At 37.9% G+C, this 20,439-nt stretch overlaps 1 protein-coding gene across 1 annotated transcript in view; it reads right to left on the bottom strand.

The window, feature by feature from the left end:
• LOC120524001 overlaps positions 1–20,439 on the bottom strand; it is a 47,310-nt gene that overhangs the window by 6,386 nt on the left and 20,485 nt on the right. Inside the window, exons 4-8 of the mRNA XM_039745795.1 lie at positions 15,922–16,079; positions 11,011–11,209; positions 10,823–10,919; positions 8,682–8,853; positions 7,016–7,189 (exon numbers count right to left, since the gene is read on the bottom strand). Coding sequence (XP_039601729.1) covers positions 7,016–7,189; positions 8,682–8,853; positions 10,823–10,919; positions 11,011–11,209; positions 15,922–16,079 — 800 coding nt within the window. The remainder of the gene's footprint in view (positions 1–7,015; positions 7,190–8,681; positions 8,854–10,822; positions 10,920–11,010; positions 11,210–15,921; positions 16,080–20,439) is intronic.

Here is a 20,439-nt window from a genome sequence, read left to right on the forward strand (position 1 = left end):
CTATTCTACATTAATAGATAGCAATAATAAAAATCCTAGGGTACTTTTAGAGCAGTGGCTAAATTAACAAATGGAATTCAGATCAACAGTGCAAAATACCAACAGATATTAGCAGTACAGACTTTATGAACTTCTTCAATGAGAAAATTAAAAATATAAGATCCCAGATCTCAGCATCACAGTACAAACCAAATACTAGCTTAGCAGACCCTGCACATTGCATTCAGCACTTTAGTAATTTTAATCCTGTAACTCACCAGGAAGTCTTAACTTTAATTACTAAAATGAAGCCCACTACTTGTTCCCTAGATCCAGTGCCAACAAAACTAGTAAAAAGTGCAATGGATGTTCTTGCAGCCTATTCTAACCATTATCAATAGTTCATTACTGCATGGCACGTACCTGATGCACTAAAAGTGTCAGTCATTAAACCTTTACTTAAAAAGTCAGACCTAGACCCACACATACTAAATAACTATAGGCCTATTTCAAATTTACCATTTCTCTCTAAAATACTAGAAAAAGTAGTCGCCAGTCAGCTTCAGTCACACCTTACGCATTACAATTTATTTGAGAAATTCAAGTCTGCCTTTCGCACTGGTCATAGTACAGAAACTGCACTAACACGGGTTGTAAATGACATTCTGATATCCTCTGATGAAGGAAACTCCACTGTAATTATGTTGTTGGACTTAAGTGCAGCATTTGACACCATTGACCATTCTATTTTACTGCACAGGCTAGAAAACGATGTTGGGCTTACAGGCCCGTGCTCGCTTGGTTCAGTTCTTATTTATCAAATCGATTCCAATATGTACAGAAATGTGCTGACAGTACTCCATCATTATACACAAAAGTTCAATATGGTGTCCCGCAGGGCTCAGTACTGGGACCTTTACTGTTTTCACTTTACATGCTTCCACTAGGATCTCTCATTAGGAAACATAATGTTAATTTTCACTGTATGCAGATGACACCCAGTTATACCTTTCATTTAAATCAAATGAAGTTTCTCCGATGTTGTCTTTAATTAGTTGTGTTAGTGAATTAAAGGAATGGATGAATGAGAACTACTTGTCTTTAAATACAGATAAAACAGAGATGTTAATTGTTGGAGGGAATGACGCTGATCACAGCAATATTTTGTTGTCATTTAACTCAGTTGGAATCCCAATTAATTTTACTGAATCAGCCCGCAATTTAGGAGTTATCTTTGATTCTAGCATGTCATTTAAAGCACATATTACAAAGTTGTTAGGAAATTAAGGTGCTTTCTAAATAAACAGGATTCGGATAAATTAATTCATGCATTTATCTCTAGTAGGATTGACTACTGCAATGCAGTGTTCACTGGCTGTTCAAACTGTTCTTATACAGCCTCCAGTTAATCCAAAATGCGCTGCAAGAATTATTACAAGAACAAGAAAATATGAACACATAACTCCAGTTCTTAAATCTTTACACTGGCTCCCAGTTAAGTTTAGGGCAGATTTCAAAATCCTCCTTTTAACATATAAAGCATTAAATGGCCAAGGTCCGCTTACTTGTCTGAACTTATCATGACTTACAAACCTGAGCGCACGTTAAGATCTCAAGATGCCGGTCTGCTTAGGATTCCAAGGATTAATAAAATAACAGTGGGAGGTCGAGCTTTTAGTTACAGGGCCCCTAAACTGTGGAATGGTCTTCCTGCTTCCATAAGAGATGCCCCTTCAGTCTCAGCCTTTAAATCCCGGCTGAAGACTCACTACTTCAGTTTAGCATATCCTGACTAGAGCTGCTGATTAACTGTACATACTGCATCTCTGTTGTTAGTCATTAGCACTAAAACATAAGTAACATGATAATTATATTTGAATACTAACCCTCACCTATTCTGTTTCTTTCTCGGTACCCAAATGTGGCAATTGGTGCCACGCCCACCTGCCAAGTTGTTTGCCTGCCTATGGTAAAGTCATCCCTGATGGAAGATAACAGGAATCATGGGAAAGAGGGGTCCTTTCATCGGAGCAACGTTTCAGCCGTGGAATGGCCAAATGGGGAGGCAGCTTGATGGATGAGGTCTCCAGGACTCTAAAAATATCCAAACCTAATTATGTGATATCATCTACTGTTAAACCGTACTTCTAAAATTTTTATTATGCTGTATTAAGGATTTGTTCTGTTCTGTGTATTGTGTTGTATTGACCCCCTTCTTTTGACACCCACTGCACGCCCAACCTACCTGGAAAGGGGTCTCTCTTTGAACTGCCTTTCCCAAGGTTTCTTCCATTTTCCCTACAAGGTTTTTTTGGGAGTTTTCCCTTGTCTTCTCAGAGAGTCAAGCTGGGGGGCTGTCAAGAGGCAGGGCCTGTTAAAGCCCATTGCGGCACTTCCTGTGTGATTTTGGGCTATACAAAAATAAACTGTATTGTATTGTATTTCTCAGTTTTTTTATTTTTAATACATTTGCAAAAACCTCAAGTAAACTTTTTTCATGTTGTCATTATGGGGTGTTGTGTGTAGAATTCTGAGGAAAAAAATGAATTTAATCCATTTTGGAATAAGGCTGTAACATAACAAAATGTGGAAAAAAAATGATGTGCTGGGAATACTTTCCGGATGCACTGTAACAAATGATACTTCATCAAAATATTTTTTGGGATTATCTGTACTTAAGTTTTTATATTTGTCAGCTCTCACTTTTGCTCCACTACATTCCTTAAATAAAATTTATCAGAGTAAAAGCATACATTTCCCTTAAGCATCTTCCTACCAAAAAAATATTATGGTTAAGCATAGACTACAAGCAAGCAGCGAATGAGAGCTGCAAGCACTTTGGTCAATCCGTTAATGTGCGGGTGCAAACATACATCCTCAAAGTCGCAGTAAATTTTTAAATTTCCATTCAAGCCCAGACATTCCGATGTGAGCAAACACAGCAGTAGAATTCTGCCTAATGACACCGACTTCATGATGGAAGCAGAAATTGCAATAGCACCTGCAATTCGCGGGCAAACAACAGTGGTGACGAGGATATAAACCTGTGGCTATATTTGTGAGAAATGTTTTCGTATGCTGGTGTGAAATACTCCTCATACCAGATAAAGTGCTTACCCAAAAATATAAGTTAATTTAACTAGCATTATGCCTGTCCAGATATCTAGCTAATGTCAATGGTAACATCTGAATCACAAATATAACATTTACCGCTGAATTCTGTCAGAGTTAATTCAACACAAAACTCTGGATAAAACTGTCTATTATTGTGAAACACTCATATTACCTGCAGTTCAGATATTTCCTCAGGTAACAATTACAGTATAGTCATGGTTTTGACATGTTACAGAAGAGCCTTCAAAATTCAGCTGATAAATTTATAAAAATTTAAATGACATTACAGTCAGTGGCACAAATTAGGCCACATAATTTATTACAGTTGCAGATTGGGTAATCTCTTAAATCCTGTAATTGAACTTTTTATGCTTATAAGATGTATTTGTCTCACTGTTTCAGAAGAAAGCACATACACCACCTTAAAAAATATGGAAAGCTGACCTCAACAAATAGAAAAAGGACTCCTGAGACCCCCCCTCCACCTGCAAGCAGGGCACATTACTAAAAACCTGGACTATGTCTCAGAGGTCCATTGACAAAGCTGTTGCGAAGTATGTGGTCCAAGGGCTCCAGCCGTTCTCTGTTGTTGACAAAAATCGTTTAGAAATTTTGTGAACAAACTGCAACTTATTGCAACAATGATGTCACGAGTGACACTGGTGATGCCTCAGAAGAAATGAGGGCAGCAGTGACTGAGGCTATGAGGGGAGTTGACCATACTGCCACGACTACTGCACTTGTATCTGCCCCAGTAGCCTGGGAAAAGTTATTTAGCACTGCAGGACTTGTCTTCACCCCTAGAAGAGTGAGAGTGAGTTCCCAGAGCTTTGAGAGCCAACTTCTTTTGAAAATGAACAGGAAATTTTAAAATTCCAAGTAACGATCATTGTTATTACTGTAGGGAGGGGAGGGAGGCTCTGTTTTTAAAAATTAAGGGCAAATTTTTTCAGGGATGTAGAAGGAAGGATGGATATATTATGGGTGGGAGAGAAGAAAGGAGGGGTGGTATAATGAATGGAAGGAAGGAAGTTGTGAAGACCTAGTCTTCTTGCAAGTGTGAAATAGGCTCCATTTTAAGGTGGTGTACATGCTTGAAATAAACTTAATTCTTCAAAATTCACTTGCCTTTTTATTAACATTTACTTTAACTTTCAATACTTAAGTACATTTAATACAAGAAAAATACTTTGATATTTAAGTACAGAAAATAAGAGATACTGTAAGACTTTTAGTCAAGTAATAGTCTCCTATTAGTGTATCTTTTACCAAAGTAATTTTCTGGTAAGATACCTAAAATCCACACCTGAGTAAAAGTACAAGTACTTTATACGGTAAAACACTGGAAGTAAGTGCAAAGACAGTTCAACTTTAAGGGACATTTTGAAAAAAAACATAACACTGTTCATGTGTACAATAAGCCAGTCTGCCTCGATCTTTTTATTTTGATATGGGATACAATCTAATACGCTCTATAACCTGGATCTGAAGAAGCAATGGTTCTTCTCAGTTCTTCCTATATTCCTGAGCTACTCTCCATATCAGGATAAGTGAGTCCAGAAACCCAACACAGTAACCTTATTTCGGTGATTTGTACTTGCCATCTCTCTCTCCTTTTTTTGATGTTGCTCATAGCTGGTGATCAGAGTTGAAGGTGGGATGTTGATTGAATAATAAATCTAAAACTAGGTTCGAGGACTTAACTCCCACTTCACCACTCTGCCCTGGCTTAATTTCCCTAACACTGCTCCTATCTCAGCAATTCAATCTCATAATTGATTCTTCCATTACCCCTGAACAAGACTCCTAAGTATTTGAACTCCTCCGGCATGGGGTAGATAGTCATCTTTTAACTGAAAAGAACAAAACACTCTTATCCAGGAGAGGACCACAGCCTCACATTTGGAAGTGCTAATTTTCATGAAAACTGCATCAAACATAGCAGCAAACCATTCCATTATACACTAGATATCATAATGATGGAGCTAAGTAGACATCTTCATCTGCAAAAGGCAAATGCACAATCATTAGTTCTCCAAACTGGATATTCTATAAACCTCAGATGTGCCTTGATATCCTGTTTGTGAAAATGATGAACAGGACAAGACACACCATTGGCAAAGCCCAAGTGTCTCTTGTACTGACCTAGCTGCTCCATTGCCACAATGTACTAGAGGGTACACAGTTTGAAGCTTTTTCAAGTTTAATAAATACATACACTCAGATGTGATTGACAAAGTCCTGTCATGTCTCAAGTACCTGTATAAGGACATAAGGCTTGTCCATTGTTCCACAACCAGGATGGAATCCATATTGTTTCTTTTGTGTCTGAGGTTTAACCATTAGATGAGGTCTTCTTTCCACTATTAAGGTACTGCCTTTTTCCATGAAGGTAGAGGAGTGTGATCATTTGCTTGTTTGATAACAACCACTTGTCCATTGTTTTCTATAAAAAAGGGAACCAGCAGCCCAGTATGCCAGTCCTGATGGTTTGCTAGATAAAACTTCCATACATCATATAATGCATTTGCTATTTCTCCTTAAATCCCATCCACCCTTACAGCCTTTGCTCTGTAGCCTTTAATGACCATAGTGACCACGCACATAGAAAAGTCCAGCTCTAACCAAAGCTTTTGGAATTTCCTCCTTTAAGGAGCTTAAGTATTCCTCTATTTATAGATGCTGGCTCTAATTTCTTCCGCCAGTCGAGAACAGCCTGGTTGATGTTCTACATATCCCTTCACTACACTTAAATTTCTTCAGGATGGAAACATGGGCTGCATAAAGCATCTGCAAAATGAAGGACCACACAGCACTACACAGACATTGCTGCAGAACTCCATATGATTAGAGACATCACTGGTAAATGGCACGGGGTAATGTTAAAGATAATTCAAAATCATTTAAAGCTTTTTAAAAATTATCTCAAATCACAGCTCTATGTTGGTACGAAATCCTAAAAGCACAATTGGTTCACCATATTAGGGACTTGAATAAATATATAATAAGGAACAATAAAAAAAAAGTTACCAATTTTACTCACTCCAAACAAGCCTCTTTCGCTGTTCTCTCTCTATCACATTTTCAACAAGAGCAGCTCAACATTCACTACAACAAAAGGTTATTGGTTTATGCCAATTTGTTTCCACACAGATTAGATACATCGCATAACCTGCATATTGTTTAGTTATCATAAATGAAACACCATACCACAGAGAACAAATAAAGCAGATGATTGAGATTACAAACTTATGCAGGTGTCCAATGACACTGGCTCCAAGGTTTTCTAATGCAAGGTTTTACATGACAAAAACATAATGCAGTATTATCAGTACAATTTAGATTTCTTCTTACGTGTTCATAGCCCAAACAAATTCTTACTTACATGTTTGACCAACGTGCATCAATTTCTGGCACCCAAAAGTCACTTTATAAATTATGTAAAATAAAACATAACAAAAGACCAAAAGTAGCCAAGATGTGTGTCATGTGCAATCTTAGTTCAACAGTGCATAATCATGAAGATGGTTATCCATTCATTTGTTTAACCTGCTTATACAGCTGAGGTTCACAGGATGGCCAGTATCTCTCTGAAACAGTGGACACAATCCATAAACTAACTCTGGACTACAGGGCACACTTGTGCATTTTGAGCCACTTTAATGTTTGTAATTAACCTAATCTTCATTTCTTTGTAATGTAGCAGGGGGAACCCACAGGAGGACCCCTACAGGCAAGGAAAGAACATGTAGACGCCACACAGACAGCAACGGGACATGGGATTTAAACACAAGATAGTGTATTAGTGAAGCAGCTGGAAAATCTTAAGTCTTGTTTTCAGAGACTTGATTTTTAGAATTTTCTATCTGAAATAAAAATTCACTGTTAATTAAAAATCATACCATTAGAAAGATGGACTTACTGTTTTGGATATCAGATGAATGGGGGTCTTTCTGGACTACAGTCTCTTCCAGCATGCAAATACGTGGAGATGAGGTTGAAACTTCCAGGATCCCAGAGTCAAGTCGTGTGCTCTCCAAAAGTGGCTGCTTCTCCCAAATTTGTAATTCAGCCTCAAGTGGTCGAATTATTTTCTCTAATGGAGTACAGTTACAGTATCTTCAGTATTAACTTTACATAAAAAAGCAATGCAGATTATTCTGAAGGTTTAATCCTAACACAACATACTATCATATAGCTCAGCATTTCAGTCACCACATGCAGGTGTCTTGTGTCAGGTGACAGATTCTGACACACAAACTGGAGCTTGTTCATAAGGATAATGAAAGCTGTGATTTTAAATAAAAGGAGAAAACATTCCTGTATCTGAAACAAATAAATTTGCAAAATGGTGCATTCCCTTAAGCCCTCACAATTGTCACTGTGACTCTCCTGCATGAAAAGTATAAGCTACAGCCATCAAGGATTAAAAGAATCACCTCTAAAAAAATACAGTCTGCCCCCTTTTTATGCCAAAGTACAATCTAGTTTTGCGGAAAGTTTTTTCTCTTCAACTAGTTATGTTAATTTTTTAATGTAATATGTTCTCCACATAAAGGACATACATTTGTAGGTTTATTAGGAGTCTTTTTAGGAGACTTTTCAGCTGTAGACAGCCTCTGTCAGACCAAGTTAACAAGTGCACTGTTACTCTTTGCTGTTTAAAGCCCCATTCCTACTTTGAGCTCCACCTTCACAAAGCGTCCGACTGGTTTAGAAATGTCACACTCAGTGAAGCATCTAATTTTTCGCTCCCAACTATAATTAAGGCAAATTCACTCACAGTTATCTTTCAATGTTTTACTTGTCTGGTTCTGTAAGTGTAGCCTCAAGGAGAATCAAATGTCTTCAAGGCATGGATTCCTGAAGGTACCGGAAAAATACTGTAGAGACATTGCTCTATTGACTCAACAACAGAAACTGCTATCTGTATATAAACTTCCTGTAGTTTTTTTTTTTTTGCCAGAAATTCATGTAATTCACATAATCCCAAGGGTGCGCCATTAGATTGGGATCTGAGGGACGTGCAGGCCATTGTAGTAAACAGACATTAATCTAATAATTGTTAAACCAGCTTGAGATGTGTACTTTTTGCCATGACTGATTATTAGCTGGAAGTACTTATTCGATAAAATCTGGAACCATTAAGATATACACAGAGCCATAAACAATGGTTCCTGTGGTGCTCAAATGACATTCAACTGATGAAAAGGCCTAAAAAGCACCATGAAAATGTTCCCCAAACTATTACATAACCCTTGTATTGTTGACATAAGGCAAGACTGATCTATGGAAACATGTGGTTTATACCCACATTCTAGCCCTACCATTGGAGCAAAATTTGTCAATCTTGAAATCATTCAGTTTTGGTGATCACATGCCCACTGCATTCCTGCTCATAGCTGAAAGGAGTAGAACCATGCATGCTCTTCTGCTGTTGCCCATTCTCTTCAATTTCTACTGCATTGTGAGTTCAAAGAGGTCTTTCTGCATAACACTGTTGTAATGAGCTGCAATTCAAGTATTTCTGGCTTTTCGTTAGTGCGAGTGAGTCTGGCCAGTCTTTTGATTGCATTCACAACTCTTACCAGCTTCTCTGAGTGCTTGCTGCAGATTCGACTGAGTTTCCTTCAGTTCCTTCAAGATCTCCAAGCTCTCTTGACCTAGGTCTCTGAAGCGAATGATAAAATACACCAAAACAAGGATCCCTAGTCCAATCATACATCGGCGCAGGACACCCACCAGAAAAGCAATACGATTCTGCATGGGGGGAGGGATGGGGAGAGGAATAAATAAGTAAAGACGACCATCCACAAGGAAGATGAACACAAAAATCTTCTCTTGAAAATTCAATTCAGCAAATAGAGTGATTTAAAACACACACACACAAAATACAAAGCTTAAAGGTAGAGAATTAACTTCAAATTTAATTTTAAACTAAATACACTGGGTCAAATTTCACAAACAAGCTCCATAGACAGGCAGATTGATACAGGGGTGGCTTAATGTCTCTTTTCAAGTCAAACTTTACAGAGTTCTTATGATGTGCTTGTGGGTTCATTTCTTTCTCTTTAATCACCCTGCATGTGCTCTACTAAAGCAATCTAGCTTGTCAGGTATTTTCACTTATAAATTGCCTTGAGTGTGTGTATGCGCTTGTTTGTGTACATGTATATATCTATAATGTATCTCTAAAACTACTCATGCAAAAATTTTGTAAGCTCAATAGGCCAGATCCCATGGTAAAATGGAGCAGACTGCCAAAAATCCCAGCTGAATTAAACCAGTCCTACAGTAGTTATCGTCAGGCATAGGTCAACGCATATTTGAAGAACATGGGGATAAGTACTGGACCAAAAACAGGCCTGGATCCTGTAACAAGACATCACCGTGGAATAAGTTGGAAAACGTTAGGTTTTTTTTAGTAGTTATCGCTGTATTCGGTCTCAGGGCTAATATTTTGGAAACTGCTTGTTCTAAATTTTTACATATTTGCCAGGATATAGTCATCCAGGTGCTCTACACAATACAAAAAAGCATAATGTTCATGTAAAACTTGTGATTTTTAGCTGTGAAAATCAATTTAGGTTTTCCAGATATACAGACACCATGCTAAAATCAACTTTTCTCAATGTTTTGAATATCACAGGATCAGAACCTTAACTCGACAGAGATTTTGACCCCATCACCAAACTTCTATTTACATAGAAATAAAAAAAATAGAGACTCGAAGTGAACACTTTCTTCTTCTTTTCAGCATGGGGATGACTAACTTTCTTTCTTTTGCAGATACACACTGACACAGACTTTCACTGACTCCATTGTGATAACTTGGCTTGAGAATGCATGTTTACTGTAGATTCGTAATAGTGGATAGCACCCAAAATTCAAATTCCTCTTATTGCATTTTTTCTCATAAAGATTCATGAATGGGGAAGCCATTTTAGCTGACCAGCACTTTTTAGTTTTTTTTACTTTATTCTCTTTTTCTGCTTGCTGTGTGATGCAATTCAATGTAATGCTTTGTCTGATAGTCACTAAGCAAGGCAAACTGTGTCAGCTACAATGCCAAGTGAATATAGAATTATGAAAGAACTCCAAATACGTGCACTGAAATCTTGCCCAAGCAGACATCAGGTTGCACACAAGAAAACTTTTTTTTTTCTGATCTTAACTCACAAAAGTATTTTTAGGCATTGATATTTTCATGTGCTTCTTTAAATATTTGTTGCTAGTTATGTAAAACTAGCACAGAGAATTCCCATTTATTAAAATGGACACAATGGTAAGTCTGTCTGTTTCAATCATTATAGGAACCTCTTCTCATTGGATATGCTAGTCCTTACATCACATTGCAGCCCTCTTGTGGATGCCAGACAACATTACGCCCAAGCATGGACACCAAAATGTTTTGCCATTTTATATATCCATCCATCATCCAACCAGCTCTAACCCAACTACAGGGTCACGGGGGTCTGCTGGAGCCAATATGATAACATTAAATCAAACACTTTTCATTTTCTATTTTGTTATTTGGTATTCACGACAACTTCTTAACAAGCTTAAGCTACTTTATGAAATCTAACAAATGAGACACATCAGACAAGTAAACACATGTTAAAATAGCCTCAATATAACCCTAAACATTTATAAAATGACCTGTTTTTCAAAGTCAGCCCACATTCACAAGTGGCTCTGATGAAAGACATTTAAAATAAAAAGTACTCACTGCTTGATCAAAACCCGATTCATTTGATTCCATCACCATGCTGCAAATTAGTCTCTCCAGGTACACATTGAGTGCCACCAGACTGAAGAGGAACAGCCTGATGAAAAACCAAATAACATCATCTCAGATCAGCTTTAAGGGTTTATATGGTTACAAGGAGAGTATTTTAAGAAAACAGCAGTGGTCACCTTGCCCCAGAGGTGCGTGTGGTGGACGTCACCAGAAACACAGCCCCCAAAGCCATTAGATTGACCAGGAGGGAGTACAGCGTGTTAGATTCGGTCACCACAAAGCTCTGCAGATACGAAAGACGGTTGAATATCTCAGAGAAAATCAGCTGCTGTTCATTGGCAGAATGCTTCATCTCTTCAAATACTCGTTTTACACCTGATTTAATGAAAATAAAGGATTATCAAAGGGCAAGGAATCAACAGAACAGCAGTCTTAAACAAAGCAGGCCAGTTAAAAGTTAAAAGCAGAAACGGAGCAGATCCAATTTTAATGTTTTAATTAAGTTACAAAGATCAGCCTGGATCAGCTGAAATTACCTAAAGTTGTAAACCAAATGCTTCCAAAAATACTTCAGCCTACAGTACTGACAGAATGTAAATCAATACTTAAAACCACATACCTACCTGGTACAGTGATACCTTGAGATACGAGTTTAATTCCTTCCGTGACCGGGCTCATAAGTCAAAATGCTCGTATCTCAAATCAATTTTTCCCATTGAAATTAATTGAAATGAGATTAATTCGTGCCAGCCCCCAAAAAACCACCCCAATTTTTTGTTAAATGTTTTCAACATAAGAAAAATGTATTTATAATGAACAAATATTGTATACAAACAAAATAAAACCTAATACATAAAAGATAATCTAAAGAAATAAACAGATGTTGGCAAAGCTGATTAGCGTATCGTAATGTTTTTTTCTTTCACTTCACTTTTGCTTTATTTAATTGTCTTCTTCACTAGTTTTTTTTTTGCCACGTTTTCGTCACTTTCATTCGCAGGGAGTTTCAATAGAAACCTGTCCAAGAAGCTTTGTTTAGTCCTCCCCTTTAGAATGTTTCTGAAATGAGTTAGGCAAGTGTCATTAAATAGCGCTGGTGCGCGATCAGTTGCAACTATTTCAGGGTGTTTCTTTTCTTTAAAGTTCGAAACTTTTTCCCACATTCCAAACACTTCCTTTATCTCACTTTAAGATATAACTTCCTCCACAATACCGATCTCCTGCAGAACCTCCGTATGTTGCTGAATTTGTAGTTTCGTCAACTCCTCTGTCGTCAGTTTCTCGGAATGTGTGGGGACAAGCTCTTTGAGGCTCATATTTCAAATTTTGGCTCATAACTAAAGGCAAAAAATCGACTTAGTGATGGCTCGTATCTCAAAAAACTCGTACGTTGGGGCACTTGTATCTCAAGGTACCACTGTATACTGTAAAATTTCAATTCTGCCTTTCAGCATTAAAAAAACTTTATTGGAAAAGTTCCTTGGAAAACAGGAACTACAGTGAACATGTGCAGCACATCCAAAAATGATGAAAGCAGTGAATGTAAGTACCGTGTCTTCACCAAGCAGGGAAAGTATTGTCCTGTAAATCAATCGTGAAGCGGTGCCTCGGGTTCCAGTAGGGCACCCTGGGAATTGGAGTTGGGTGCAGCCCTATTGGGTCCCACAGACACTGCCAGGGGGTGCTGTGTTTGGGACTCCTGAGCCCGTGTGGGCAGCATAATTATCATACCCGAAAGTGCAGCCGGAACTTGGTGATCAAACACCTGGAGCACTTCCGGGTGAACTATAAAAGGAGCCAGCAACCACCACTCAGTGGCCAGAGGTTGCCTGGGAGGAGTGGTGGTGCCAGTGAGAGAAGACGACTGCTTGGTGTGCTTTATTTGGGACTGCGTATTGCCTGTGGTTCACAGGGAAGAAAATAAAAAGTAGTTTATTTATTTTACACGTGCCTCCTGTGTCAGGTCGGGCGCTATATAGTGTCTTCTTACAAATCATATATAAATTATGAGGGACCATTCAGGAAAAAAAGATTGGCTCGTAAATATATAAATTGGTTCAGATATATATATTGGTTCAGATACATTGGTTTGAATATATACATTTGAATACATCCATTCAGAGATATAGGTCAGTTCAGATATATACATTGGTGTGAATAGATCGGTTGGAATTTACGGGCAGGCACAGCGTGGCCCCCTAAGTTTAGCATCTCCCCTTTGCTTCATCATTGCTTCAATATTGTTGTCATTTTTGTATGTATTTTATATAAGTAGCATACACCTGTCTGCCATGTATTGTTTCGTATGCCGTCTTGGTTGGGGTCCTCGATTTCAAAGAACATTTTTTCCCTTTCATTATTTAAAACACATACAGATACCCGCCTCCTTGCCTCGCTCCGTCCCACCCCGGCTCAATGCACCCACCTCACTTGCCTCCCTCTTGACTCCCATGATAGATTCTTCTCAAAAGCTGAGTTACCAGGAAGTATTGATAGCAACTGCAGTACCTCCCATTTTTTCACCTCAACAGACAATTGTTTATCATTGACCGAAAGCCACCCGGTGATTTCTATTATTCCGTATTGGCAGCATTTCATTAAACAGTGATACAGTTGTACTTGAAAGTTTGTGAACCCTTTAGAATTTTCTATATTTCTGCATAAATATGACCTAAAACATCATCAGATTTTCTCTCAAGTCCTAAAAGTAGATAAAGAGAAACCAGTTAAACAAATGAGACAAAATTTAAATACTTGGTCATTTATTTATTGAGGAAAATGATCGAATATTACATATTTGTGAGTGGCAAAATAAACCTCTAGGATTAGCAGTTCGTTTGAAGGTGAAATTTGAGTCAGGTGTTTTCAATCAATGGGATGACAATCGGGTGTGAGTGGGAACCCTGTGTAATTTAAAAAACAGGGATGTGTCAAAGTCTGCTCTTCACAACACGTTTGTGGAAATGTATCATGGCACAAACGAAGGAGATTTCTGAGGACCTCAGAAAAAGAGTTGTTGATGCTCATCAGCAGGGCCGGATTTGGACTTGATAAGGCCCTAAGCTATTTGAGACATGGGGGCCTTTATAAGTCCACATATTCTATGTAAGTACCAAATATAATTTGTTTTGGGGGCCCCCAAGAAGGAGGGGGCCCCAAGCTATAGCTTGTGTAGCTTATACGTAAATCCTGCACTGCTCATCAGGCTAGAAAAGGTTACAAAACCATCTCTAAAGAGTTTGGACTCCACCAATCCACAGTCAGACAGATTGTGTACAAATGGAGGAAATTCAAGTCCATTGTTACCCTCCCCAGGAGTGGTCGACCAACAAAGATCACTCCAAGAGCAAGTCATGTAATAATCGGCGAGGTCACAAAGGACCCCAGGGTAACTTCTAAGCAACTGAAGGCCTCTCTCACATTGGCTAATGTTCATGAGTCCACCATCAGGAGAACACTGAACAACCATGGTGTGCACGGCAGGGTTGCAAGGATAAAGCTACTGCTCTGGAAAAAAAAACATTGCTGCTCGTCTGCAGTTTGCTAAAGATCATGTGGACAAACCAGAAGGCTATTGGAAGAATGATTTGTGGACGGATGAGACCAAAATAGAACTTTTTGGTTTAAATGAAAAGCGTTATGTTTGGAGAAAGGAAAACACTGCATTCCAGCATAAGAACCTTATCCCATCTGTGAAAAAGTGTGGTGGTAGTATCATGGTTTGGGCCTGTTCTGCTGCATCTGGGCCAGGACGGCTTACCTTCATTGATGGATCAATGAATTCTGAATTATATCAGAGAATTCTAAAGGAAAATGTCAGGACATCTGTCCATGAACTGAATCTCAAGAGAAGGTGGGTCATGCAGCAAGACAACGACCCTAAGCACACAAGTCGTTCTACCAAAGAATGGTTAAAGAAGAATAAAGTTAAAGTTTTGGAATGGCCAAGTCAAAGTCCTGACCTTAATCCAATCGAAATGTTGTGGAAGGACCTGAAGCGAGTAATTTATGAGGAAACCCACCAACATCCCAGAGTTGAAGCTGTTCTGTACGGAGGAATGGGCTAAAATTCCTCCAAGCCGGTGTGCAGGAATGATTTAAAAGTTACCAGAAATGTTTAGTTGCAGTTATTGCTGCAAAGGGGGGTCACACCAGATACGGAAAGCAAAGGTTCACATACTTTTGCCACTCACAAATATGTAATATTCGATCATTTTCCTTAATAAATAAATGACCAAGTATAATATTTTTGTCTCATTTGTTTAACTGGTTTCTCTTTATCTACTTTTAGGACTTGAGTGAAAATCTGATGATGTTTTAGTCATATTTATGCAGAAGTATAGAAAAGTCTAAAGGATTCATAAATTTTGTATATCCCAACCAATATATACATCTGAACCGATATATATATATCTGAACAAATTTATATATTTATGAACCAATCATTTTTTCCTGAACGGTCCCTCATAAAATTATATTATAATTTTAAATATATATATAGTGGATCAAAGCTGTTACTTTAAAATAACTTCTTTAACCGGGACATGGCTAGAAACATTTTAAGTGCAGAATTTGCAGAAAAGTTAGAAAGTTTTTCTTTGCGCAATCAGCCGTGGGCTCATGAAACAATTATCAAAAAGTATGACTTATAGCAGGAGTTTAGTCATCTTCAAATTTTGACTTAATGTTGTTATTATAATCACGTGAACAGGATGGAGAAGCTTGTTGGACTGAATGGCCTCCTCTTGTCACAATTTTTCTAATGTTCTAATAAATATACACATATGCTCTCTCTTTTTCTCTTTGTCTCTTCCCCAAAGAAATCAAGTACAGAAACTGGCTAAAGCACTTAAAAGAGGAAGATGACATTATGTTTAAATTGTTAAAAATTGTGTTTTTCATTAAATCTCATTTATTACATACATTACACAGAAACAGCCTGTATAAATACTCTTCAGGCATCTTGATCATTTGCAGCACTGGTTTACCTTCATCCAATAGTTTTTTTTTTTTTAAAAAACATGGCTGTGGTGAACAAAAACTACCATTATATAGCTAAATAAATCATATCAATAAATAAATAGTACCCTGTGTCGAGTCCTGCAAAGTCTGCTTCAGAATGTTTCCGTTCTTCAGAATCTCCTCCTGTGATTTGAGGGCAGTATTTTGGGCTTCTACTATCCGCTCTGCCATACTGTTTGTGGCTTCTAAATTCTTTGCAACATTAGCTGAATTCTGCATCAGCCTGAAAGGTGGAAGAAAAGTAAAATAAGTCAATTAGAACTGAAGAGTCGACCCTTTAGCAAATTTACGGCAAGTGTATTGATATTTGTTACAGAGTTAAACAGAAAGGTCAGTCTTCATATTATAGCCCACTTTTCAAAGAGCATGGCATCACAAAGCAAATGAGAAAGTAGCTGAGAGTAATAAGATAAAGTCCAGCAGAAAATCAAACACTCAATACATGATGAACTACAGGGAAGCACACTTTGCAAAGCCTGCACATGCATCCTGATTATGTTAAACTGACATCAGTATAACAGAGTATGAATAAAATGTAAAACAAAAAGAGAAGGCTTCCAAGTAGGATTTCAATATGCATAATGATAGCATCTTAAGGTTGTCTTCTTCTTTCAGCTGCTCCCGTTAGGGGTTGCCACAGCGGATCATCTTCTTCCATATCTGTATGTCCTCTGCATCTTGTTCTGTTACACCCATCACCTGTATGTCCTCTCTCACCACATCCATAAACCTTCTCTTAGGCCTTCCTCTTTTTCTCTTGCCTGCCAGCCTATCCTTAGCACCCTTCTCCCAGTATACCCCTCATCTCTCCTCTGCACATGTCCAAACCAACACAATCTCGCCTCTCTGACTTTGTCTCTCAACCGTCCAACTTGAGCTGACCCTCTAATGTACTCATTTCTAATCCTGTTCATCCTTGTCACACTCAGTGCAAGGTAACATCTTTAAAATGTCAACTCCTAGTTCTACTTCAGTTTATCCAATTACGGGTCTCACATTATGCATATCATATTGCAGAATGTTCAGGAGGGTGAGGTGTAGTCGATGTAATTTACCGGATTGCACCTTGGACTTTTATAGCCTACCGTGGACATCCCAGAGCTCTGTGTTCTTTAGGAATGCTATTAACTGGAGTTTTTGGTTTATCCTTTTCCATTCTCAACAGGTTATTTCTAATTTATGATGCAACCTATATTATTGTGAATCTTTATGTTTATCTTTGAAAATGATCCTTTGTAATTTGTGATGTGCATTTATGCATGTAAATGTTATTTAATAGTAGGAGCCTATACTTGGTGAAGGGTCTCATGCAACAAAAAATGGAATTCAATTAAATTTTATTGTCCTAAGAAGGAAAATTTGGTTTGTCTGCAGGTTTTACACCATGATGTAGCATTAAACACATATCACAAAGAACACAACCTTCAAACAAACTAAACAAACAAATATGGCCGTGAACATTTGTAAAACATTACATCAAATGTCCACCTTAATAAAAAGAAAAAAGTGTCTTTATGTGTGTCCATCTGGTTGCTATGTGTCGGTCATTTGAAAAGATGGCACAAACATTTTTATTCATAAAATGCATTGCATTTGTCATTACAACAGATAACACATCACAAACATTAAAACTCCTTTTACAAATCCCATGCCAAATGGCATCGCAGAGGCATATGCATTGCTTGGTGCACTGCAAATGTAAACACATAGATATAGTTAGATTTCAGACTATCTTAGATGGGTAGCACAGTTAGTATTACAAATAAAAATTAAAACAAAGTTTAGATTTGGCCGGTGAATGATGCAAATGCTAACTGTTCATATCACAATATAAGCCTGAGGAAGTTTATTAAAGCTGAATTAATTTAAGAGAATAATAGTAGCTGGAATGAAACGCTATGCAAACCTGTTGATTTTTATCCCTGAACATGTGACCTCATGGCAATGACTAAAATTGAGAATGTGGTGGATAAGTCCTACCGGACAGAATACACTCTGCTTTCCATAATTCTTGTTTGTTAAACAAGTCTTTGAGATCGAACTGTTGACCTTGCTTTTTTTGTTTTTTTGCTCCATTTTACAACTTGATTTTCTGTTTTTGTTGTTTATGTTCTGCTAGCCTCATTTGGAAACCTTAGCATACAATGCTCTCTAATATATTTGGGACTAAGACATTTTTTTTTCCCTAAGGTAGGCTCCACAATTGAGAAGTGATTAAAGTGCACATTGCAGACTTTCATTTTAGTCACACCATGTAGAAATGACAACACTTTTTCTACTTGATCTCCGCATTTCAGACACCATAATGTTTGGGACAATTTGTACCACAGGTGTTTGTAATCACTCGGTTGTGTTTCATTGCTTCATAAAATACCTCGGCTTGTTTCTACCCATTGGAGTCTGTATTTGCCATTGTTAAGCTTGAGGACAAGAGCTGTACCAATGAAAATCACAGAAGCCATTAGGCTGAAAAACAAGAATAAAACCTTAGGATAACCTAAATCAACTCTCTAATATCATTAAGAAAGAATGCACTGCTGAGCTCAGTGATCGCAAAGAGACTGAGAGGCCATGGAAGACCTCCACTGCCGATGACAGAAAAATTCTCACTATGGTAAAGAAAAAGCTCCACACAAAAAAAGTGGTGTCATTTCTGCATGGTGTGATCAAAAATGTTTGCAAATAGCCTTAAAAGAAAGTTTGCAATGCGCACTTTAGTCACATTTGAATTGTTTAATTTGCAATTTTAAACTGCAAAAATGATGGCAGACACTGTAAATAAAGTGGACTGAAAACAAGATTTATAAAATAATAAGACTCACACTAAATAATAAATAAATAAAAAACAACTTCTGCCACTCTGTCTCCTCAAACAGTAGAGGTGGGACTCATCACACCAGTTAATAAATTTCACTATAACTGGACCGCCGTGACTGGTTTCATTCCCATTCAGTGGGCTTACAATCACAAAGTCATCAGCACATTTTAAATGAAATTTACTGCAACAACCTTTAGTGAAGAGGAAGTAAAAAAAAAAAAAAAAAAAGTATTATAGGGGAAAGAACACCGCTCTTTGGGGATCTGGCGAATGAGGGCATCATGTCAGACAGACCACCATCATCTTTTACTCTTGGAGTCCTGTCTCTTAAAAAGTAAATCAAACAATTGTGGACAGACCCCCAAACAGTGTTTCACTGAGGAGAAGCCACACGACTAAGGAAGTATCTGTAAGTGTTCTTTTTACTACACTCTTCTTAGCTTGTCTCATTCTGTGGGATTTGTAAAATAACACAGAATAAAACGGGTGAAAAGTCTTTGCCACTTAGGAAAACAAATAAATAATCATATGATTCAGGTCTGTACCTATCTATTGTTACAAGCCATGGTAGAACATAACCACTGGATGCACAGAATTACAGAAGCAAAAGCAGGACTAGAAGCTGAATAGAGATTGTTGAAGATGAGGTGTCATGATTTCACCCACAATGGTGGCTCAAAGCAGTGTAGGAATGAAAAGATGAATACTTAGGCCGTAGTTATACTTCACACGACGCGACGCATGCTGCAGCGGACGCTCCTGCTACGCAAGCGTTGTAGTGTTTATACTTGCGTGCGTACTTTACATAAATCTGGAGGAATCCACCAGGTGGCAGTGCGAGATATTATCACGGTGAGAACATGTTCGGCTTCTCTGTGTTGTGAATTGCCTAGAACACCTATTAAATTCTGATGACCCCTTACTGCAATATCTCTGAAAAGGATGTTTATTGATTAAATCCATCAATCCAGGGATGTGTCCATTCCAGGAAGCATTGGGCACGAGTGAGAAACAGTCCCTTGACGAGGCCTCAGCTCATCACAAGGTGAATACAAGCACACACATACACTCGTGTCATTTCAGCGGCACAAAATCCCCAAATCTGCATATCTTTGGAAGGAAACCGGAGCACAGTGTGGAATACAAGCAGGAAATACCAGCAGCATAACTCCCTGCGAGACAGCAGTGCTATCGCTCCACCACCGTGACACCCCCATGTGTGTAATTATTCCCCCATGTGTGTAATTAACAGTATTCATTATTTAAACAAAATTATATGCAAAATGTAACATACACACTTTAATGCATTTTATTATGAAAGCGATATCAAGTATAAATCTAAAGATTCTAAATGTGCAGAGAGTTGGAAAATCATACATTTAATTTGTTCTGTGTGGTGATCTATTGCTGCTTTCCGCTGCTGTCAGGTCCAAGGAGCTCATAGCGATTAAAAACTGGGATGACGTTTACGATGGTCTGCTTTAATGATAAAGTAAACTCCGAAGTTAAGGTGGACATTTCGAGATTAAAACCGAAATTTCCACTTTAATCACAAAATACACGTTTTCACTGTGTCCTTTATTTTTTTCTCAGTGGCTCAAATATAACACTATACATTATGTTGCTGCTGTTAAGTTGCAAAAATTAAAAAATAAAAAAGACGGCACAAAAGATGGTATGTGAGACTTTTAAAATGTATCGTGTCAATACGTTCGGGAACTATCTACATGTGGCAGAAAGCCTCTATGCAAATCCTACGGGATGA

This window comes from Polypterus senegalus, chromosome 1, assembly GCF_016835505.1.
Source record: "Polypterus senegalus isolate Bchr_013 chromosome 1, ASM1683550v1, whole genome shotgun sequence".
Lineage (NCBI taxonomy): Eukaryota > Metazoa > Chordata > Cladistia > Polypteriformes > Polypteridae > Polypterus > Polypterus senegalus.